Source organism: Mastigoproctus giganteus, chromosome 8 (genome assembly GCF_048544385.1).
Source record: "Mastigoproctus giganteus isolate SK-2022 chromosome 8, ASM4854438v1, whole genome shotgun sequence".
NCBI lineage: Eukaryota > Metazoa > Arthropoda > Arachnida > Uropygi > Thelyphonidae > Mastigoproctus > Mastigoproctus giganteus.
Genome location: NC_143582.1, coordinates 156,887,361 through 156,908,779, shown reverse-complemented (window position 1 = coordinate 156,908,779; position 21,419 = coordinate 156,887,361). Strand labels below are relative to the sequence as shown.

The 21,419-nt window shown below is 37.2% G+C and overlaps 1 protein-coding gene across 2 annotated transcripts in view; it reads left to right on the top strand.

The window, feature by feature from the left end:
• The first annotated feature begins 698 nt into the window (after nt 1-698).
• The window catches only part of LOC150081947 (bis(5'-adenosyl)-triphosphatase ENPP4-like), an 87,791-nt gene continuing 67,070 nt past the window's right edge, over nt 699-21,419 (top strand). For both annotated transcript variants that reach the window (XM_090378997.1, XM_090378996.1), the window contains exons 1-2: nt 699-1,129; nt 16,351-16,816. In XM_090378997.1, the coding sequence (XP_090235123.1) occupies nt 767-1,129; nt 16,351-16,816 (829 nt within the window). In that variant the 5' untranslated portion in view covers nt 699-766. The remainder of the gene's footprint in view (nt 1,130-16,350; nt 16,817-21,419) is intronic.

Genomic DNA, 21,419 nt, shown 5'->3' with positions numbered 1-21,419 from the left:
CAGGGTAGGGTAACTTGGGAATTATTTTTTTGCTGTTCTAGCATAAGCCTCAGGTTTCCTTGCACCATATGACTAATAATAATAATAATAATATATGTGATCAGATCTTTTCAAAAATGACATATGTAAAATCTAAAATACGATCTTACTGACCCGCACTAAAATGACTTTTTAAGAACTGGAATTAGTACGTACTTTAAAACCCGATATTACGAAACTCAGTCGCACTCTGCTTACCAATCATCGCATTAATTATAATTTTGTTGTTGTATTTTTGTAATTAGTACAATAAATAAGTAATAATTAATTTTGTTGAATTACTGAATGTATTTTTGTGATTAGTGCAAGAAATAAGTAATGATTAAAATCTGATATAAACAAACTGGTATATTTTACATTACATATCCATCGATTTTTTTTGAATCTGTAGATATAGGTAGGTATAAATTTTGTTTCTCTGCATAACATTAAAGTTATGCAGAGAATGTAGTTTTCAGCAATTAGGAATTTTCTCAGCCAAATATTCCAAAAATTCATATGTGACCCGCTAGCTTAAAAGTTTGGGAACTCCTGTGCTACAACGATAGAGTGGAAAGATACGTTACTGCTCTTGACTACAACATTAGTGGAAACCGTTGCAGTAGCGGCATCTAGTGGCAAAACATTGAATTGGTGGCTCCACTGAAGCAGCATAGTAGTACTAACAGATAGGAACATGTACAGTACCTATTTCTGTGTGGTTTTCCTGTGAAGTACGTTATGAGTAATGGGTTTGCTTAATATGATGTACTGGATAGAGTTAATTGTTGTATGCGAATTAGGCAGTTCAACATATGAATTTCCACGCTTGTTGGTTATATCGTTTGATGGATTTCGGTATGATTATATTGAAAAGGTACCCACACCAAATATCGATCATATAATGAGAAATGGTGTATTGGCAAGAGCAATGAAAAGTGCATTTGTCACCAAAACGTTTCCAAATCATTTTTCAATTGCAACGGGGCTGAATGAGGAATCCCATGGTATTATAGCAAATGAAATGTTCGATCCCGAGTTTAATGAGACTTTTGATGTTAGAACCCTTGATCCAAAGTGGTGGAACAGTAGAAGAATTTTACCCATATGGGTATGTATTTACTTATTTTAAGGACACTTACTTTGTTTATATTATTATTATCATTATCAGCCATATGGCGCAAGGAAGCTTGAGGCGTATGCTGGATCAGCCAAAAAATAATAAAACTGATTGACTGACACTCTCTCTCTCTCTCAGTGTAACTGGAATTTGAGTGTCAGTCAATCAGTCAGAAGTAGAAAGGAATCACCAAGAAAGAAGAGTGATGTTGGTATGACGTTAGTTTTGGAAAAAAACACTCGGTAAGACAAAAATTTAAAAAAAACTACAGAGTAGTGCGGAATAAAATTTTATATATTATTTGAAGCATAGTGGTGAATAAATATCATTCGTATTAAAAAAAAAAAAAAAAAAAAAAAGTAAGGGTTAAATCAGTAAGAATCGCTTACCATTGGATCTTGGCGAAAAATGATTGCCAGATATATCTTTGGCTGCTAATCCGTAAAGTTTTTGCGCCTGAATCCATATCGAATTTAGTGTCGTCTAACCTGACAGGTTAAATTCAGTAAGAAAGGTTATGTTAGTTTACGCCACCAATTTCGGGGCGGATTCTAGCAAAAAACGGCTCCGTAATAATGTTCAGTTATTACTTTTTTTTCGCTCGAATCCATCCCAGATTTAGTGGCATAATATAACCTGAAATGTTTTCAGTAAAACTCCGGAGAGCAGTACCCCTTACAAGGTAGTGACGTACGGTTCGTAACTCCGCCCACTCACTACTTCCCCATCTTCTTCTCGACCACGGCGGATGTCACGTGACATAACAGTACGTTGGAGCTGAAAAACAAAAAAAAATTAACGACAAAACGGCAATTATTTCAGAACAGCAAGTAACAGAAATGCAATTTATTTGGGGGAAAATGAAATGTCATGTAACATAACATCTCGGAGTTAAAATGAAGAAAAATTAACATGAAAGCAGCAATTTTTTTTCAAAACAAGAAACAAAACGTAATACCATGTGTGGCCAACAACCAGTTTTTGCTGGAATCCCTTCCCAAGTTGCATAAACATCTAACCTTTTTTCACTAAACACAAATGAAAGTCAATTAAACTCATCATCGCCCATTTTCAGTCCACTGCAGGATGAAGGCCTCTCCAGCAACTTTCCAGTTCTTTCTGTTTTGAGCACTGGCCATCTATTTACTACCCACAAACTCATGAATTTCATCTATCCTTCTCCACCTTTGTCCTCCAGGTTTTCTTCTAGCTCCTCTTGGGTACCATTCTATTATTTTCTTAGTCCATCTGTCATCATGTCTTCGAGCTATGTGTCTTGCCCAAGACCATTTTAGTACTTAGTTTTGATAAGAATGTCCTTTACTTGAGTTTGCTGCCTAATCCATGTGTTTCTCTTCTTTTCTAACAGTCTGATTCCCAATATAATTCGTTCCATTATTCGCTGTGTAGTTCTCAGCTTCTCTTCCATTCTTTTGGTGAGTGCCGAAGTTTCACTTCCATAAGTCATGGTGGGGAGTATACATTGGTTCATTATTTGATGTTTCAGACAAACTGGGATATTGCTCTTCAGTATGTGACTATATTTTCTGAATGCTATCCATCCAAAATTTATTCTTCTCTTGACTTCCAGCCCTTTATCATTATTACAGCTAATAACTTGCCCCAGATAAGTATATGACTCCACCTTTTCAATTACTGCTCCATCAATCATTATTTCCCTTTCTGTGGCATACTTGTTCATCATTACTTTTGTTTTAGCCATATTCACCTTTAGTCCAAAATCCTTACTAACTGTGCATAACTGATTAAGATTTTCCTCTAATCCTTTGGGATCGTGGCTTATGACCACAATGTCATCTGCAAATCGTAAATGATTTAGGTACTCTCCGTTCACATTGACTCCTTTCTGCGACCAGTCTAATCTTCTGAAAGCTTTCTCAAGGGCAGCAGTAAACAGCTTCGGAGATATTGTGTCTCCTTGTCAAATTCCTTTCCCGATTTTAAATTTCCTACTGTCTTTGTTCTAGTCTAATAAAGGAGGTAGCATTCTCATATATTTTCTTCAAAATCATAATATGTGGGGTATCTATGCCTTGTCTTTCCAGTGCCCGAAACATTGCCTTATGCTGTATGGAGTCAAATGCCTTTTCATAATCCACAAATGCCAGGCATAATGGTGTTTTATATTCATTTGCTTTCTCTATTAGCTGTGATATTACGTGAAGGTGATCCATAGTTGAGAATCCTGTCCTAAAGCGAGCTTGCTCTTTCAGTTGATTCTCATCAAGTATTCTTTCTAATCTGTTAGTAATGACCCTTGTGAACAACTTGTAGATCTGGGATAACAAGCTAATTGGTGTATAATTTCCAATTTCTGATTTATCTCCTTTCTTATGCAGCAAAACTATGAGTGCATTATTCCACTGCTTAGGTGTCACACCTTTTCTAATGCTCTTTTTGAAGAGCCTTGCCAGTTTTTGTGTTATGTCTCTTCCTCCCAATTTTAACAACTCTACAGTAACTTCATCTTCCCCCGGGGCTTTCTGATTCTTCATTTTCTTCAATGCATGTTCTACCTCATCAGGAAGAATATCGGGTATGTCGTATGTGTTGCTAATTTGCAATCCATCTTCCCCACTGCTGGCATCATTTCCTTGCTCCTTGTATAATTCTCTATAGTAGTCTTCTGCTATTTGAATTATGCCTTCTCTGCTGTTTATTAGTACACCATCGCTATTCTTCACTTTCAGTATCATTTGTCTTTCTGTATTACTGCTCATGGCTGCTGATTTAAATCCTTTGTTTTCCCTTAATACTTTTTCTACTTTTCTTGTGTTAAATCTTCTCATGTCCTCTCTGAGTCTCTTTCTAATGGCTTTGCATAACTCAATATACTTAATTTTCTCCCTGTCAATGTTTTTCTTGCTCTTCATTTTTCGCCTTCAGTTCATCATAACAAGTGTTTCCTGACTAATTTTTTCTTCTTTGGATTTCTTTTTCCCTATAGGTTTCTTGGGCTTTATCACTTTCAGAAAATTGTAATATTCCTTGTGGATATCTTGGTCCTGAGCAGTCTGCAGAAGCTCAAACTTGTTCTTAAGTTCCAGTACATACTGCTTCTTCTCCTCTTCTGTTATCTCGAAGACCTGTGTATTATTTACTCGAGTCATTTTTTTCCTTTACTTTCCTACATCTATATCAAGTGTACATCTTACCATTCTGTGATCATTTCCAACATTTACCTTATTCAGGATGGTAACATCATTCACAATATATCTTCTGTTAGTGAGGATGAAGTAGATTTCATTAGTTGTTAATTCATTTGGACTCTTCCATGTCCACTTTCTATTCACCCTTTTCTTAAAAAAAGTGTTCATTACTGACAATCCTTGAGATTCCACAAATTCCACAAGTCTTTCGCCTCTTTCATTTCTTTCACGAATTCCAAAATTTCCTATAGTTCCCCTTTCTGCACTGTTTCATCTTTTTCCAACCTTAGCATTGAAGTCCCCCATAATAATAGTGTAGTGGGTTTTCTGCTCATCTAGAAGACTCTCGATTTCGGTGTACATTTCTTCAACCTCTTCATCATCATGGCTTGATGTTGGTGCATAAATCATTATAACCTTTAGCTTGTACCTCTTAGAAATCTTTAGTTTTGGTCTTGACACCCTTGTGATGTACTTTTGAATTCCAAAATGTTGTTTTTTAAATCTTTATGGACCAGAAACCCAACTCCACCTTCACTCCTTTCACTGTTTCCATTGGTGTATAGCAGATTTCAACTTGATAAACTTATAAGTGATTCATTTCTTCTTCTTCTTGTATAATTGATTCATTTCTTCTTCTTGTTTCAGCCAAACCGATTATATTCCAATTCACATATTCTAATTCCTTTTCCAGCTCTAATATCCTGTCTTCAACGATGAGTGATCTTACATTGTAAGAGGCCAAGTTAAGTTTCCACGTGGTCTAAACACATGACCCCTCTTAATTGTTTTTTTTTTTCGGACTGGTTTTTGCTTAAATCCCTACCGAATTCGCATAAAACCCTAACCTTTTTTTTACTAAACACAAATGAAAGTCGACCAACGCGTGCAATTAACAATAAAATTCCTCTTTGTATATGCGCAATACACCAATAGAATTTTTTTTAAAGAATGTAACTGACACAATACTAGGTTAATAAGATGGGAAAAGAAAACTCACCTCATTTCCAAGTTTCACTTTTCTTTAACTCAGGACGACACAAGGTACCACGTGGAAACCGAACCCAGCAAGCAAATGTGACTACAAAATGATACGAATTTCTCACTAACCACTGCAGTGATGTCATGTCATGTGACGTCTGCCTGAAATGAAGAGGGGAACGCAGTGAGTGGGCGGAGTCACAACCTGTCAATCACTGCTTTCCCCCCTCTCATCGCCATTTTGAAGGGTGTACTGCTAAGTGGAGTTCAACCATTTTTTTCGATAGTGGAAATTATAACTCCTACTACAAAGAAAGGTCAGGTTTACTGGCCTGTCTGTTGCTTGCAGAACGGCATTCACTCTAACTCAAAATTGTAGTGATTAGCAGCCAATCAGCGCAAGCTGTGGGCGGTGCTAGATCTGGCGATCATTTGCCGTGGCAAAGATACATGGGCAGGAGTCTTTTACTGAAGTTAACTAAATCAAATTCAAATGTTGAAATAAGGTACAGTCAGTTCTGCTATAATGCACATTTAATAACATGAATTTGCTCCAATGCAATTAGGGAACAATGCGAGTATAACGCAATTTTCACGTTGGTTCATGCGCTATTTCGTCTGTGAATAACACTAGGTGAATGCAAAACCCAGCACCAAGTTGAATGTAGCGACCTACCTGCACAATACATACAAGTTTATGAAGCTTGAGGGTAAAACATATCCATTTATGGACAAATTCAATGGAAAAGTTTGGTGAAACACAAGCAGTTGCTCTTGACATCTCAAAGGCTTTCGGTCATGTTTGGCATAAAGGTCTTCTAAACGAGCTTCCATCTTATGGTTTGCCAACTGTTTTTTTAATTGGTTATCCAGTTTTCTCTCTGAGGGTGATGGTAGATGGCTCTCTGTCTTCTAACTTCTCCATTAATGATGGTGTCCCCCAAGGTTCAGCTCTTTCCCCCACTCTTTTCTTCTTGTATATTAATGACCTTCTTCCATTGATTGGAAATCCTATCAATAGTTTTGCCAATGATAGCACATTGCATTCCACTTTCCATTTTGAGAAACCTTGCCCTGCTCAATCAGCTTCAACTTCTCGAATATCTGCTACCAATTCCTTAAATGCCGATCTCCAGGTAATTCTCCAGTGGGGCAAAGACAACTTAGTTGATTTCAATCCTTCTAAAACTAAAATCTTGTCTTATATCTTACAAAAAGGATTCTTCTGCTTCTATGCTTATCTTTGGTGACACTCCAATTTGTAGGCAAAATGATGTGTCTCTTTTGGGGATTACCCTGACTTCTAATCTCTCTTGGCACAAGCTCACAAATATTGCTTCCTCTGCATCTAAAAAACTTGGTTTTCTCTTTCTCTCCCGGCGTTACTTTTCTTCCAAACAGCTGTTCATTGTGTACAAATCGCAAATATGCATGGAATATTGTTCCTACAACTGGGGTGGTGCCCCCAAAACTTCTCTCAGGCTTCTAGATTCCATTCAGAAGATGGCAAGGCCGACCGGGCTAGCCGAGTGGGTTAAGTACCTGCCCGGCAACCCAAAGGTCGCGGGTTCGATTCCCGCCTCGGGCTTGGATCAAAGTACTGCAAAAACCTTGGGAGGTGCAATATGGCCACAGAAGCCGATGCGCCAACAACTACCAAATCAAAAAAAAAAAAAAAAAAAAAGAAGATGGCAGTTAGGTTAATTAATGACTCATCTCTAACTGAGTCTCTCCACTCGCTGTGTCATAGACTTACTGCTTCTGCTGCATGCCTTTTCTACAGATACTTCCATGGGCACGGTTCTTCTGAATTTGCTTTTATAATTCCTGATCTCTCTTTCGAAACAGTTTGAACACGTGCCACCACCTGCCAACATCCATTTACTGTCCAACTTCAAACTCACAGAACCAACTTTTCATCTTCCTTGTTTATTCATTCAACTGCCGTTTTCTGGAGCAACCTTTCTTCTCATGTCTTTTCTGAAAATTACAGTCTACAGAAGTTCAAGTCTACTGTCAACAAATATCAGCATTAATGTCAACAAATATCTTCTCTCGTCTTCTCAAGCTCCAACCCAAGCATGGTACTAAGTACTATAGGTTCTAATACCTCTCGTTTGGAGTTTTCATTAAAAAAAAACAAAAAAAAAAACAATATTCACTCAATGTTTTGTCATACTTTTCTTAATTCTTCCCATATTTTAATAACATTGAAAGATAACATATATCACATTTCTGCTGTGATTAATATAATAAGAAAATATAGTAATTCATGATTTATATGTTTAGTATTAGTAATAGTAGCAGCAAATGATGCAAGAGAGCAAGCTTATATGATATCAACCAAAAAAAAAAAAAATCCCTTCCTACATCACCTGCCCATCCCCTCCAATAGTTTGTCTAATTCTTCCTTGAATTTATTCAAACTACTCACTTTCATAACAACAGTTGGAAGTTTCTTCCAACACTTAACTATTCTCTGACTGAAGACAAACTTTCACCTGCCTATCCTGCAGCCATCCTTCCTCAATTTGAATTTATGCCCCCTCATGTGTAGTCTGAGCAAGAGGAATGGTGCCATCAGTATTGAGCTTGCTCAGTTCTTCAAAATCAATTAATAACAGAAAACAAGCTCTTCAAGTTTCTTATGAGAACATTTCTTTTCTGTTCATCTGTTTATTGCCATACTGCCTGTTTATTCCTTCAGTTAGCGTATGCCAACAAACAATATCATGTGCTTCGGTTACAATGTAATGTATGTGGATAGCCTATGATAACTTATATTTGTATTGGTACGTATGAAAAAAAAAAAAAAGAATTTTTGTTGTTTTGATTTTAATGAAATTTTAGGATGGTTCAACAAATCTTTCTACAAGAGTTAAATATAAAATTTCATTATGTCCCTTTGTAGTTGAGGTTATTACATGCAAATGGATTGACTTAGTGCAGACAATAGGCATTTTATACATATATTCTAATGCATCTGAAAATGTCTTGGCTCATATCTAAACCTTGTAATTAATTACTTTTGGTAAAAAAAAATTCCTTCCCTCAAAAGCAATTATATTTTTGAATAAATCCCACATCAGTACATTACAATCATTGCCACTAGTTTCCAGTGATTATAGTGTATTGATTTGGGATTTATTCAAATTCATTAAAACATTTATTTCACTCTACTGCCGTGCCATAATATTCAAGCAGCTAACTTTTGAAACTTGTAAAGGGTTCAAAGGAACACCTCTACCTGTCTTATTCAGTTTATGTAATTTCATAATTATTTTATTTAATTCTGGATAATATCATATTTAATTCTCGATAATATCACTTGATTCCTCTCATGACCTTTCAGTTGATATATGATTTGTCTTTATAGATGTAATACTTGAAAGAGAGCTCATGGACCTATATTCAAGAATGGTTTTGATAATGTATGATAGATTAAAAAGAAAAATAAGCATCTTTCAATAAAACAATTCTTGAAATCAGTACCTACCTCTATTGTGTCAAGCTCCATTGCATCTACCTCCTCCATATCTATTTCTTCTGATTACTTCTATAATCTCTCAATTGTTTCAAGCCCATTTGTGATGTCTTCTTTGGATTACTAGTAAGTTGAGTTATTTATCTAATATAGTAGTTAACATTATTCATTTCTTTCTGTTGTATTTAGACTATAAAGCATTTAGGGCGTAAGCCTCAAGCTATGGAAAAGTCTAGACTATGTATAAGTATAGTGCGCAAGCATCAATAATACATAGCCAAATCTGAATGAATAGAATATTAGTAAAGCAGCATCGTTTTAAGTTATATCTCATATTGTGAATACCTTCATGAGTTGCCATGATATTGCACTACTTCAAATAAGTAACGCTTCACCTGAGTAAAAGACTAATGTTACTTATTCTCAGATGGATACCACCACCCAGATGCCACCGTTTTGAAATATGGTATGGGATAAAGTTCTCGGTTATCCTCATACTATCCCTATTAGACTTAGAAAAGAGATAAAGATGTAGGAAGTGATAGTAGGAGAGGTAGAGGAAGGAAATGCTGTAGAAGGAAGAAAAGGACAGTTGCTCCTTCAATTCACACTCAAAGAAGCTCATATATTCCTCAAATAGGCAATGCTTCCCCAGTAGAGAAGACTGTTATTACCTATTCGAGGAAACTCAGCTCCTTCAACTCACACACAAAGCTCATATATTCCTCGAATAGGCAACGCTTCCCCAGTAGAGAAGATTGTTGTACACCATGAAAACATTCATTACAGCTACACCATAAAAATATTCATTGCAGTACCTTAACAGATCCAGCAAAGTTTTTCCCCCTAAAGGTCAAATTGCTGATATTTTATTTGGACGTTTTCAACATTTTATTAAGAGTTTCATAAAATTACCGGTATGTTGGTAAAAACCATAAAATCATCGGTAAGGCAAGACACAACAACATGCTGTTTTATGATAGCCATGACCATTACCTTATAAAACACAAGGTCATTTTTTGAGATAGATTTCAGAAAATTGTGTGTCTTATATGGCAGAAAATACGGTATCTTCTCTCCTTCATGGAATAAGAAAGGAAAGTAATTATGAATCTGTGATGTCAACTTTACTGCAATGTCATAAAGACATAGGCTGCTGAATGTCTTTGAAAATTTATTCCCATCTCAGTTTTTTTTCCTCCCAAAATTTGGGAAATCTAGGTGGTGAACAAGGGGAACACTTTCATTAGGACATTTCCATGATGGACAAGTGGTACTGAGATTACTGCTGGTTTTTTAAGAGGGGGGAAAGCAAAATGCTCTGTAAGAAAAACTGAGTGGCAAACATTTCTAAGGAAATCGAATGTATGTAGTGCATTATATGTTTGATTAAAGTATTTTAAAATGAATGAGACTCATTTTTAAGATGCCATATGTATTATTATATGATATTTGAAATTGGTTATTCATGAAATTACTAAAATTTTAGTTTATATTTCAATGGAGATGTGATAGAGATATAATTTTGTTATTTTTGGAATCAGCAGATCAATTTATTTTAGAATCTGCAATCTCCAGAGGTACAAAAAAATATTTTTTTTGGTCAGTGTTGGTTATATATTTACTTGAAAATCCAGCCTAATATTCAGGCATCTTGCTTATATATAACTTACTTATTCCTCAGCTCTGTTGACAAACTGCTTTTCTGATCATGGCTCATGATCCACTTTGATGTGATTTGCCTAGTATTTAAAGAACTTCTGAATATCATCTGATTATCTTAATCGAACAGCATTTGGATTAAGTTGTAATGACAGACCTTTATACTGCTTGCATAAATTGTAAAAATTAATAAGATGTACAGTCTCAAATGTTTCTAAAAAGAAATATTTGAAATTGTCAAGTCATTTTCATTGTTTCCCACAATCTTTGAAACTATTCTGTTATGTGTAAAAGTATCAGTGAAGGTAAAGAAATTGACTACAAAAACCATAGCAAACTTTTTTCCCACTACTGGCAGCATCACACTATGCTTGGTAAATGGAGAATGTGTGCGATCAATCAGATGTCTATCAACAAGATTTCCTGTTATGTGCTTGGTCAGCAGCATTCTACTACCCATGAACTGTGCAGCAAATGCAAATGGTAGTAAGCATAGAACATGGGCACTCATTCAGCAATGTAATGTTAACTCAATCACACAGAATGAATGTAAAAAAACTGACCACTTTGTAAATTTACCCTGCTGCATCTAAATGAACTTAAACTCATGAATGCTCACATCATCGACGACAAAGTGATGTGTCTACTTTTTACCAATGGCATAAGATATCTGGCATTTTAACATTTCATGCTTTATACAGGGGGTTCATTGTTCAAAAATTTTTAAACAGTACTTGGCATTTTTTTTCAGTCAGCACTGTTTTATTGGTGATTGGGAGCTCACTTGATATTGTATTTAGTACTTATAACAGATATTATCATTTTAACAGTGAGATATGGGAGAGTGCTATTCCTCCCCCAATCCTATTTTGCCCTTGTGGGAACTGTGATTCACTTATGTAACTAATATTGTCCGTTAAGTGAATTACAGTTTCTGACTTTTATACAAGGGAAAAAAGGGGGAATAGTACTCCTCTGCTGTTAAAATAAATATTTGGGGGGGGGGCAGGAGTGGTATACCACCATATGCTGTTGTATAAAATTCAAGAATGTAATTCACTTGTATAACTGGTTGTAAGTGAAGTACCAAATATAATATGAAGTCCCTGATACCTGAAATTCTGCATGAACTGCCTCCTGTTGATTTACCAATAGGTTTGGTCTGGTGGACCAAATAGAAGCCTGCCTGTGAACACCATTTTAGAGCTGTATCCTTGAAATGTAAGGGAGATTGGATTTCTCCACGATGACCATCATTGTTTATTGTCTGTTACACACACACACACACACACACACACACACACACACACACACACACACACACACACACACACGAGTGATTGAGTGGCAGTGTATGTAACAGACGATAAACTGATTGGCACATGGGCATAACAGACTGTAACATCATAGGTTTAAGTGGTCAATTGATATAATGATTCAGATTATAAAGATTAATGAACATTCAGTTAATGGAAAGCTGTTTGCCAATAGGGTTTTGGTGGTTTATGGATAGCTTTTCATCATATCTTTCTTTACTTTCACCAAAGTATCAATACAGTTGATTGTTCTGTTGCATCTCCTGGTTGCCAAGGCTTGACAGACTCTCTAAGCCTTCCTGTAGGTAAATGGCAATCTGAAATATTTTGGGATTTTTATCTCATGCATGATAGCTGTTTCTGGTGCAAGCTCTTGGCCAAGTTTAGCCAGAAGTTCATCATGCACATACCAGCAGGTTTTGATCATTTTCACTGATTAGCAGTTGTCTGGTTTTCCCCTGCAGCTTTTACGTTGCCAGTCACAAAGTACTTTGACTTCACAGCAGTACTTGTGAAGGCTTTCTTGAACTGCATTTTCAATTACTTGCTTGTAATGATCATTCATAACAGCTACCACGCTCAGAGGAGATATTCTTTACCTGCAACAATATTAGTCTGCTCATCTTCATTTAATGTTACATCCTTTCCTCCGACTTTTTTTTTATATTGTTACTTCAACTTCTAATGTGATCTCATTAATCAGTAATCCACCAAAGCCACCCCCCCTCCCCCAGTTGGAAGAACAGTAGCCACGTTGCAATGCTAAGATTAGATCTTAAAATACAGAATGTTTCACCACACTAAGTGGAATATTATTTGCACTAATAAACTTGCTACTAATCAATTTAATTTCTCAAGCATCACAGCATTGTTCACAAAATGATAGAATCAGTTTTGCATGCTTTCATTGAAACTTCAGGCTTTATAGAAGAAATAGACTCAATTGATACTGCTCTGGTATTTCCTTCTTCTGAGTTTAGCATGTTTTTGTTTTCAAGCTCTGCAATGCACAGCTTTTCATTCTGTCCACCCAATTAGTCCAAATGCTTCCACAATTCACAAAGATATGGGAAGCAGTGTACACTGTTTCCCATCTCTTTCTACTTCATAAAAAGGTTGCCGGACCAAATCTGTTCTGTTAGTTAACTGCTCAAGGAACAGCTGTTTTCAGCTGTTCCTTGAGCAGTTAACTAACAAAATTGTGTTAATCAATTAATACAATTTTGTGTTAATTGATATTAAGTGTGTTAATTAATCAATTAACACACTTAATATTAATTATTACTATTAATTTAATAAGAAAGTTCAACAGTCTACACCTGCTTACTACTAAGTAATACAGTGTGCAGGTACCAGATGGAAAGGGAGAGGCAGGAATAATTTAGACACCTTGAGTTAGAATTTATCTTTGCTTTCTCAGAGACCAGTTTTGCATGGAATACAGCTGTGAGGAACACCTCTGAACTTTGTGGAATGCCAGCCCACTTTGGATACTAGCTGAAGAACACTTTTGTGGCATTCTGTGGATGAGATACACAGACTAATATATTAATTAGAGCTGCAGGCAGAGGTGAAAGTGATTCTTGCACTGCTTCTATTGGAACATGCAGAAACCTGAAAAGCAAGGTGTCAGGGATTTCAAGTGCTGCTGTGGGTCATCATGGAACAAGTAAGTAGTTAGTAACGAATGGGCCTGCAGTACTGGGGTACATAGTTCAAATACAGATATATACAGTTATACCCAGTTATTTATTAACAAATAAAGTACAAATGAAATACATTACAAGCAAATGTGGCACGTTAATCATGCGTCATTATTGTAGCACGGACGTGTGCTGCTTTACGCCAGTGATCATCCATCAATAAAACGGTTGTTTCTAGGATGGGATGTAGACGCATGCCTTTCTGGCGATTTAATGCCTTAGGATTGTTTATTATGTTTAGTGACTCTAGCCGTAAGCGGTGGCGAAAGTTTCGCGCGTGGTCCACTATCTCAAAGTCGCGCTTGGGGTCAAGATCGTGGTTGGTAGCCCAAAAATGTTCTGCGACCGCGGACTGGTCAGTTTCGGCAAGCCGAATTGCTCTGTCGTGTTCCGCGAGGTGATCCTGGAGACGTCTAGATGTCTCACCTATGTAGCAACTGTTACAGGCCCTACAGGTGATACGGTATACTACATTGCTGCGTAAGATAGGTGTGACAGGGGTCTTCACGCTGGAGACAAGTGAACGTAGGTTCCTACCGGGTAATTGCACACATTTGATGTTGTAACTTCTAAGGACCTTCGAGATACGTCCTGACACTCCTGGATAGTACGGAATGTAGGCGGACGATATGCCGACTTGCTTCGGAGGTCTTGGGTTGGATGTAAGTTCTTCTGCCTGTAACAGGCATCTGTTTAGTACATGGGATGGATAACCGCATCTGGTTAGGTCCGCCTTCACACGGGAGATCTCGTTACGTCTAATTGTGTCGGTGCTGGAATTTCGACGATATTTTTACCATAATACCACGTGGTTCTGAAACAGTACTACTAGAACACCTCAACTCCCTATCCAATTTCATCAAGTTTACCGTAGAATCAGAGGTGAACGGTTCGCTCCCGTTTCTGGATGTGCTAGTGCATCGCGTAGGCCCACGTCTAGAGACCTCAGTATACCGCAAACCCATGTGGTGCGGTCAATTCACCAACTACGGGTCCGGCCACGCTCCAAGCCATCTCAATAGCACTGCCCGCACCCTATTCTCCAGGGCCTGGAGCCATTCCAGCACCGACACAATTAGACGTAACGAGTGTACTAAACAGATGCCTGTTACAGGCAGAAGAACTTACATCCAACCCAAGACCTCCGAAGCAAGTCGGCATATCGTCCGCCTACATTCCGTACTATCCAGGAGTGTCAGGACGTATCTCGAAGGTCCTTAAAAGTTACAACATCAAATGTGTGCAATTACCCGGTAGGAACCTACTTTCACTTGTCTCCAGCGTGAAGACCCCTGTCACACCTATCTTACGCAGCAATGTAGTGTACCGTATCACCTGTAGGGTCTGTAACAGTTGCTACGTAGGTGAGACATCGAGACGTCTCCAGGATCGCCTCGCGGAACACGACAGAGCAATTCGGCTTGCCGAAACTGACCAGTCCGCGGTCGCAGAACATTTTTGGGCTACCAACCACGATCTTGACCCCAAGCGTGACTTTGAGATAGTGGACCACGCGTGACACTTTCGCCACCGCCTATGGCTAGAGTCACTAAACATAATAAACAATCCTAAGGCATTAAATCGCCAGAAAGGCATGCGTCTACATCCCATCCTAGAAACAACCGTTTTATTGATGGATGATCACTGGCGTAAAGCAGCACACGCCCATGCTACAACAATGACGCATGATTAACGTGCCACATTTGCTTGTAATGTATTTTATTTGTACTTTATTTGTTAATAAATAACTGGGTATAACTGTATATATCTGTATTTGAAGTAAGTAGTTGTTAGGGTAACCAAGAGTAAGAACATGTGCTTGTATACTTGTGTGTACACTAATGCTAAGAGCATAGTAAATAAATTTGATCAAATTGAAGTACTGATATTAAATCATCAAATGTAGACATTATAGTGATATCGTAGATGCAGTTTGCAGAAGTTTTCCCTCAACCAGCGGGTGGTTGATCGTTGGAACAAATTTCCATCTTTTGTTTTGGAAGTGGGTAGTTTGAATAAATTCAAGGAAGAACTAGACAAAGTATTTTTTGGCTGATGATGATGATGATTATTATTATTATTAGCTATATGGTGCAAGGAAGCCCGAGGCTTATGCTGCATCAGCCAAAAAAAAAAAAAAAAAAAATTCCCGAGTTACCCTGAGAGAGAGAGAGTCAAAAGGGAATGCTTTATAATCTTGCTTTCGTGTATCATATGCCACTACTGCTAATACTACTAATAATAATATTAACATGTTTCTCAAGTTCGTCGTAAGTCCTTGAGGTGTACATGGGGCTGTGATGGTGATGTTCCTGAATGTGTGTGGGCTACTGATAGACCGTTTTTGAAGGCAATTAATTCTGTGTAGTGGGTTTCTTTTTTTTTTTTTTTTTTTTTGTGGAATTTAAGTTTTGTAAAAATGAATACTTTGTATATAATAGTTAAATATTAATTTGTTCTGATTTTGACTTAATTTTCTAAAGCAAGAGTGAATTTTTGTCATTCAGAATTATAAAAAATTTAGTGACAAAAAAACTGTGGGAAAAGAACTGATTTTTTTTTTTTTTAATGCAATATCATCAACTTACAGATCAGAATCCCAGACAATTTATTCAATTTTGCCCAGTTGTTGTTTTCAGGTATCTGGTTTATCAGATTTCAACATAATGTCTCAAAATGTTTGAATTTTAATTTTTAATTGCAGCTTCTGCAATATCAAAATTTCAGTGTGTTTGTGCTATAATGGAAAGCGAATATAAATAAAACTTTTAAATTTCTGTATACTGTATTATGAATAATTTTAACCTATTTATTTTAATATCTCTAGCAGCCCTTTATATGTCAGCATATTTATTATTATTATATTATAACAGTTATTATAAATAACATCTTTCAGGTAGCAAATCAGTTATCGAATCCCAACCGACATAGTGGTGGTATGATGTGGCCAGGAACAAATGTTTTAATCCATAACCAAACAGCATTTTATCATGTGACTTATAATCAAAATATCGATTGGAGGATACGAGTTGACATTGTGGTATCTTGGTTGATTAACGATACCAATCCTGCAAATTGTGTTTTTATGTACTTTGAGGAACCAGATAATACAGGACATAAATATGGCCCGAACTCTAAGCAAGTGGAAGAAAAGATAATGGCAGTGGATTATATTATAGGATACTTGCTATTGCTTTTAAAAAATGAAAATTTGCTTGAAACAATGAATATATTAATTCTCAGTGATCATGGAATGGCTGAAGTTCCAGTAACTCATTTAATAGAAGTTGACCACATTGTTCCTCCACTTCTTTATACAAAATATGGTTCATCACCTGTTTGGAATATTTTGCCGAAACCAGGTGAGATGTTAAATTTATTTTTTTCTTTTCTTGTGATATATCATAGAAAGTGGAGCATATATATATATATCCATGTTAGACGAAGAATTATTTATAAATTTTAAAATCATAGATATCTTAAGGTTATTAATAAAATTAGATCAGATTAATGCCATCTATGTGAAAGATAATTATGCATTACATCGGTCTGTATTAATTATAACAGATGTTGAACATCGTCCCAATGTTCTTCCTGACGCCAACCCTCACTATTTATCCGGAGTTGGGACCAGCACCTACTGAGGCTGGCTTTGAAATTTCACATAATTACTGAATGAAAAAACTTTTGAGCCTACAGGCGAGTAAGGCTCCTGGGGCCGATGGCATATAGCCTATACTTTCAATAGGGAGGCAGTAAGAGAGTGCATTGAACCATTAAAACTAATTATGAGAGTATTGCTGGACTCAGGAGAGATTCCTTCGAATTGGAAAAGGGCCAATGTATTGCCAATACATAAAGGAAGTTCTAAGAGCGTAGTGGGAAATTACTGACCAGTCAGTCTAACTTCAGTTTTTTTTTTTTTTTTTAGGAGCATTAGCAACTAAGGCCATATTACTCTGGGATATGCAGTGGTCATTCCCTGACCTTTCCGCATCCTCCTATTTGGTGGTGACGGGCTCGAACCCCGGTCTAATCAAGAAGCGTGTGGCACGCACTGCTGCTCCTTCCCAACTGGCTACGGAGGCACTCTAACTTCAGTAGTAGGGAAAATCATGGAGGCAATGCAATGATCGAGGGTGGAATTTAGGATCACTTGGATTGAAATGGAATTCTGAAGGATATGCAGCATGGTTTTGTAAAAGGAAAATCATGTTTAACAAATCTAGTTAGCTATTTTGAAAGGGTCACTCGTGAACTGGATTTAAGGAATAATTTCGACATTGTTTATTTGGATTTCAGCAAAGCATTTGACTCAATCCCACACGAGCAGTTACTCTATAAGCTGGAACAGGTTGCAATCACATTGAAAATCCTTAGATTGATAGCTGGTTGGCTATTTGGAAAGGGTCACTCTTGAACTGGATTTAGGGAATAATTTCAATATTGTTTATTTGGATTTTAGCAAAACATTTGACTCAGTCCCACACAGGCAGTTACTCTATAAGCTGGAACAGGTTGGAATCACAGGGAAAATCCTTAGATGAATAGTAGGATGGCAGGAGGCAGAGGGTTGTGATAAATGGTTATTCCTCAGATTGGGTTAATGTAAGAAGTGGGATTCCCCAAGGATCAGTATTGAGACCACTGTTGTTTTTGATTTTCTTAAATGACATCAATGAAGTGACAGAGGGCATGATTGTCTAAATTTACAGATAATGTAAAGGTTGGTAGAGTAGTTAAATGATCACTGCGAAGCAGAGCTTCCTCAGAATAACCTAGATAGACTTCAGGGACGGTCAGAAAAATGGCAGCTATGCTTTAATCCAGCAAAGTGTAAGGTATTGCACCCTGGGGAATAGTAACCCAAAAATAACTTATACACTTGGTGGAGTTGAACTAAAGTCAGTAGTGAAAGAAAGGGACTTGGGGGTTATGATACGGTCAGACATGAAGTTATCCGAGCATTGTAGACAGGTTGTAAGGAAGGCCCACGGTGCCCTATCAATGATTTATTGAACATTTTCTAGTAGAGATAAGGATGTCATAATCCCATTATATAAGGCTATTGTTAGATTACGCTTGGAATATTGTGTTCAGGTATGGAGACCGCACCTAAAGAAAGACATTGTTCTTCTTGAAAGGGTCCAGAGAGACGGGTAACTCGCCTGGTGAGATCGGCAAAAGGGCATCCATGTGAGGAAAGACTTCGAATATGTGGGTTGCAGAGCTTGGAAACTAGGCACCTTAGTGGAGACTTGATTGAGGTGTTTAAGGCTCTGAGAGGCATAAGCAAAATGAATGAGGATGAAATTTTCATGGTTATGAATGATTCTAGAACTTGGGGCCATAAATTCAAGTTATGGGGAGAGATGTTTAGACTGGATTGCAGAAAGTTTTATTTTACCCAGCAAGTTATAAATTACTGGAATAAGTTACCTACATGGGTGGTAGAGACAGTTTGGGGAAATTCAAAGGTAAGCTGGATAGTTACCTATAGGAGGAGGGAAATGCATAGTTTGTGTATTTCCTTTTCTCTTATTATTATTTATTTTATTATTATTATTATTTTTTTTTAATTTTTATTTATTTATTTTTGACTGGTGCAGCATAAGCCTTAGGCTTCCTTGCACCATATGGCCATTACCAATACTAATACTAACTTGCACTCATACACTTGCCTTTTTAATTCATCATCATGCAGAGATGGGACACAGGTGCTACCTAAATGTGAACAACCAACTAGGAAGCCATGTAGAATGGGGAGGTTTTGTGTTTTTTTTTATATTCAAATTCAGGGTACAGTTTAAACAGTAACACCTATTAGACAATCACTTATACTCATCATTTTCATACACTGATTTCATTCAGTGCAGTACTCTAAATAGGATGGTACATGCACTTTTTTTTCTTTTTTTTTTTTGCAGGTTAAGCACATCATTTCTCACCCAGTACTGCAGGTAATCACATATTGGGATCATCTTACATACATTTACTCTCACTATTACATACATTTACTCTCACTATTACACTCAGACACATACATATACTGTGTGTGTGTATATATATATACATACACACACACACACACACACACACACACCCAGACATACCCATTTTCAATCAATCTTTTACCCATTATTTCACACATGCACATGGATATGAGCTCTCAATTAGGTCTGAAACGTAAATGCCATTGAGAACCCCAACTAAGGCATAAACTGTCATGTACATGTCATTCATAAACTGTAAATGACATGTGCACAACAGACAAACTGTCATATACATTTCACATGCACTTGGACGTTCACCCGTACATAGAATGGAGAGGCACATAAGGATGGGGGAGGAGTTTTCTTTTCCATCAGAGATGTACACAGACACAAGCTCTCAATCATATCTGGCAATGCAGATGTAACAGAGAGCCCCAGCCAGAGTTATACCATTTTCCATCAAATATGCACAGTCACAAACTAACAGTCACGCCCAGCAATGTGGATGCGATGGAGAGCTCCAAACAGGGTTAGACTGACATTTTACACCACATGTGCACAGAGACACAAGTTCTCAATCATGGTGTCACACAGATATAAGGGATGCAGAACTGGAATTTGGGGAGTACAATGTGTACAGAAAGGATAGACAGGACAGGAAGGGAGGAGGTGTTATGCTGTTAATTAAGAAAAACATAAAATCAAAAGAAGTGCATCCAGTTGATATAGATGAACAGTGCACTGTTGAGTCAGTTTGGTGTGACATAAGCACTGCAAAAGCAAAAATAAGAGTAGGAGTGTGTTATAGGCCTAATGACTCAAATGAGTACAATGAACAATTGTACAGAGAAATAGAGTGGGCTAGAAAATCAGAATTTCTTATAATGGGGGATTTTAACTTCCCATATTGACTGGAACTTGTGGGTTGGTCACTCACACACTAGTAAGACTTTTTTGGATTCGTTGGATGATTGTTTTCTGCAGCAGCATGTTCGAGAGGCAACAAGAGAGGGTAATACTCTTGATCTGGTTATCAGCAGTGATCATTCGTGTATTAAGAATTTGCAGATAAATGAACCACTAGGTGGCGGTGATCACAGTGTACTGATGTGGGATTTACTTAAAGATATAATTACCATCAGGGGTAAAGGAAAGGGTTTTTGCTTCCGTAAAGGTGAGTACAGTGGTCTCAGACAGTTTTTAAATTCTGTACAGTAGGATCAACTGACGATGTTACCAACAGTAAATTCTAAGTGGGAAGCATTCAAGGAATTAATCGTGGATGCTACTAAAAGTTTCATACCTATTAAGAAATGTTGTTCAAGCTGTAGGCCTAAATGGTTAACAAATGAGACTCGTGACAGAGAAGAAAAATGCATGGGATGCATATAAATTATCAAGTGATTCAGAAGCCTATGGCAGATATAAGCTAGTCTGTAATCAGGTCACAAAGGAGATTAGGCAGGCGAAGGCAGATTACGAGAAGTCTTTGGCAAAAGATGCTAAGAAAAACAGCAAGGATTTCTTTACTTATATAAACTCTAAAAGGAAGGGGATGAATCTGATTGGTCCACTTGATATCGATAGTTCCACTGTTGACGATCCTGCTCAGATAGCAAACAAACTGAATGAGTATTTTGCATCTACATTCACACATGAGTTATTAAGGTTTGAAAATGGCAAAAGGTTATCAAATTGTAGCAGGGCACTTAATGATTTTGTAACAACTGAGAGCAAAGTGAAGGAGAAATTGTTGAAGTTAAACATAAGAAAGGCACCTGGGGTGGATGGGATCTATCCAGTTATATTAAAGGAGGCGGCAAAGCAACTAAGCAAACCCTTAGCCATAATCATGAGAGCATCCTTGGACTCATGGGAGGTCCCCACGGACTGGAGATGTGCAAATGTATCCCCAATTCACAAAGGGGAATCAAAGGGTGACATGAGTAATTACAGACCAGTTAGTTTAACT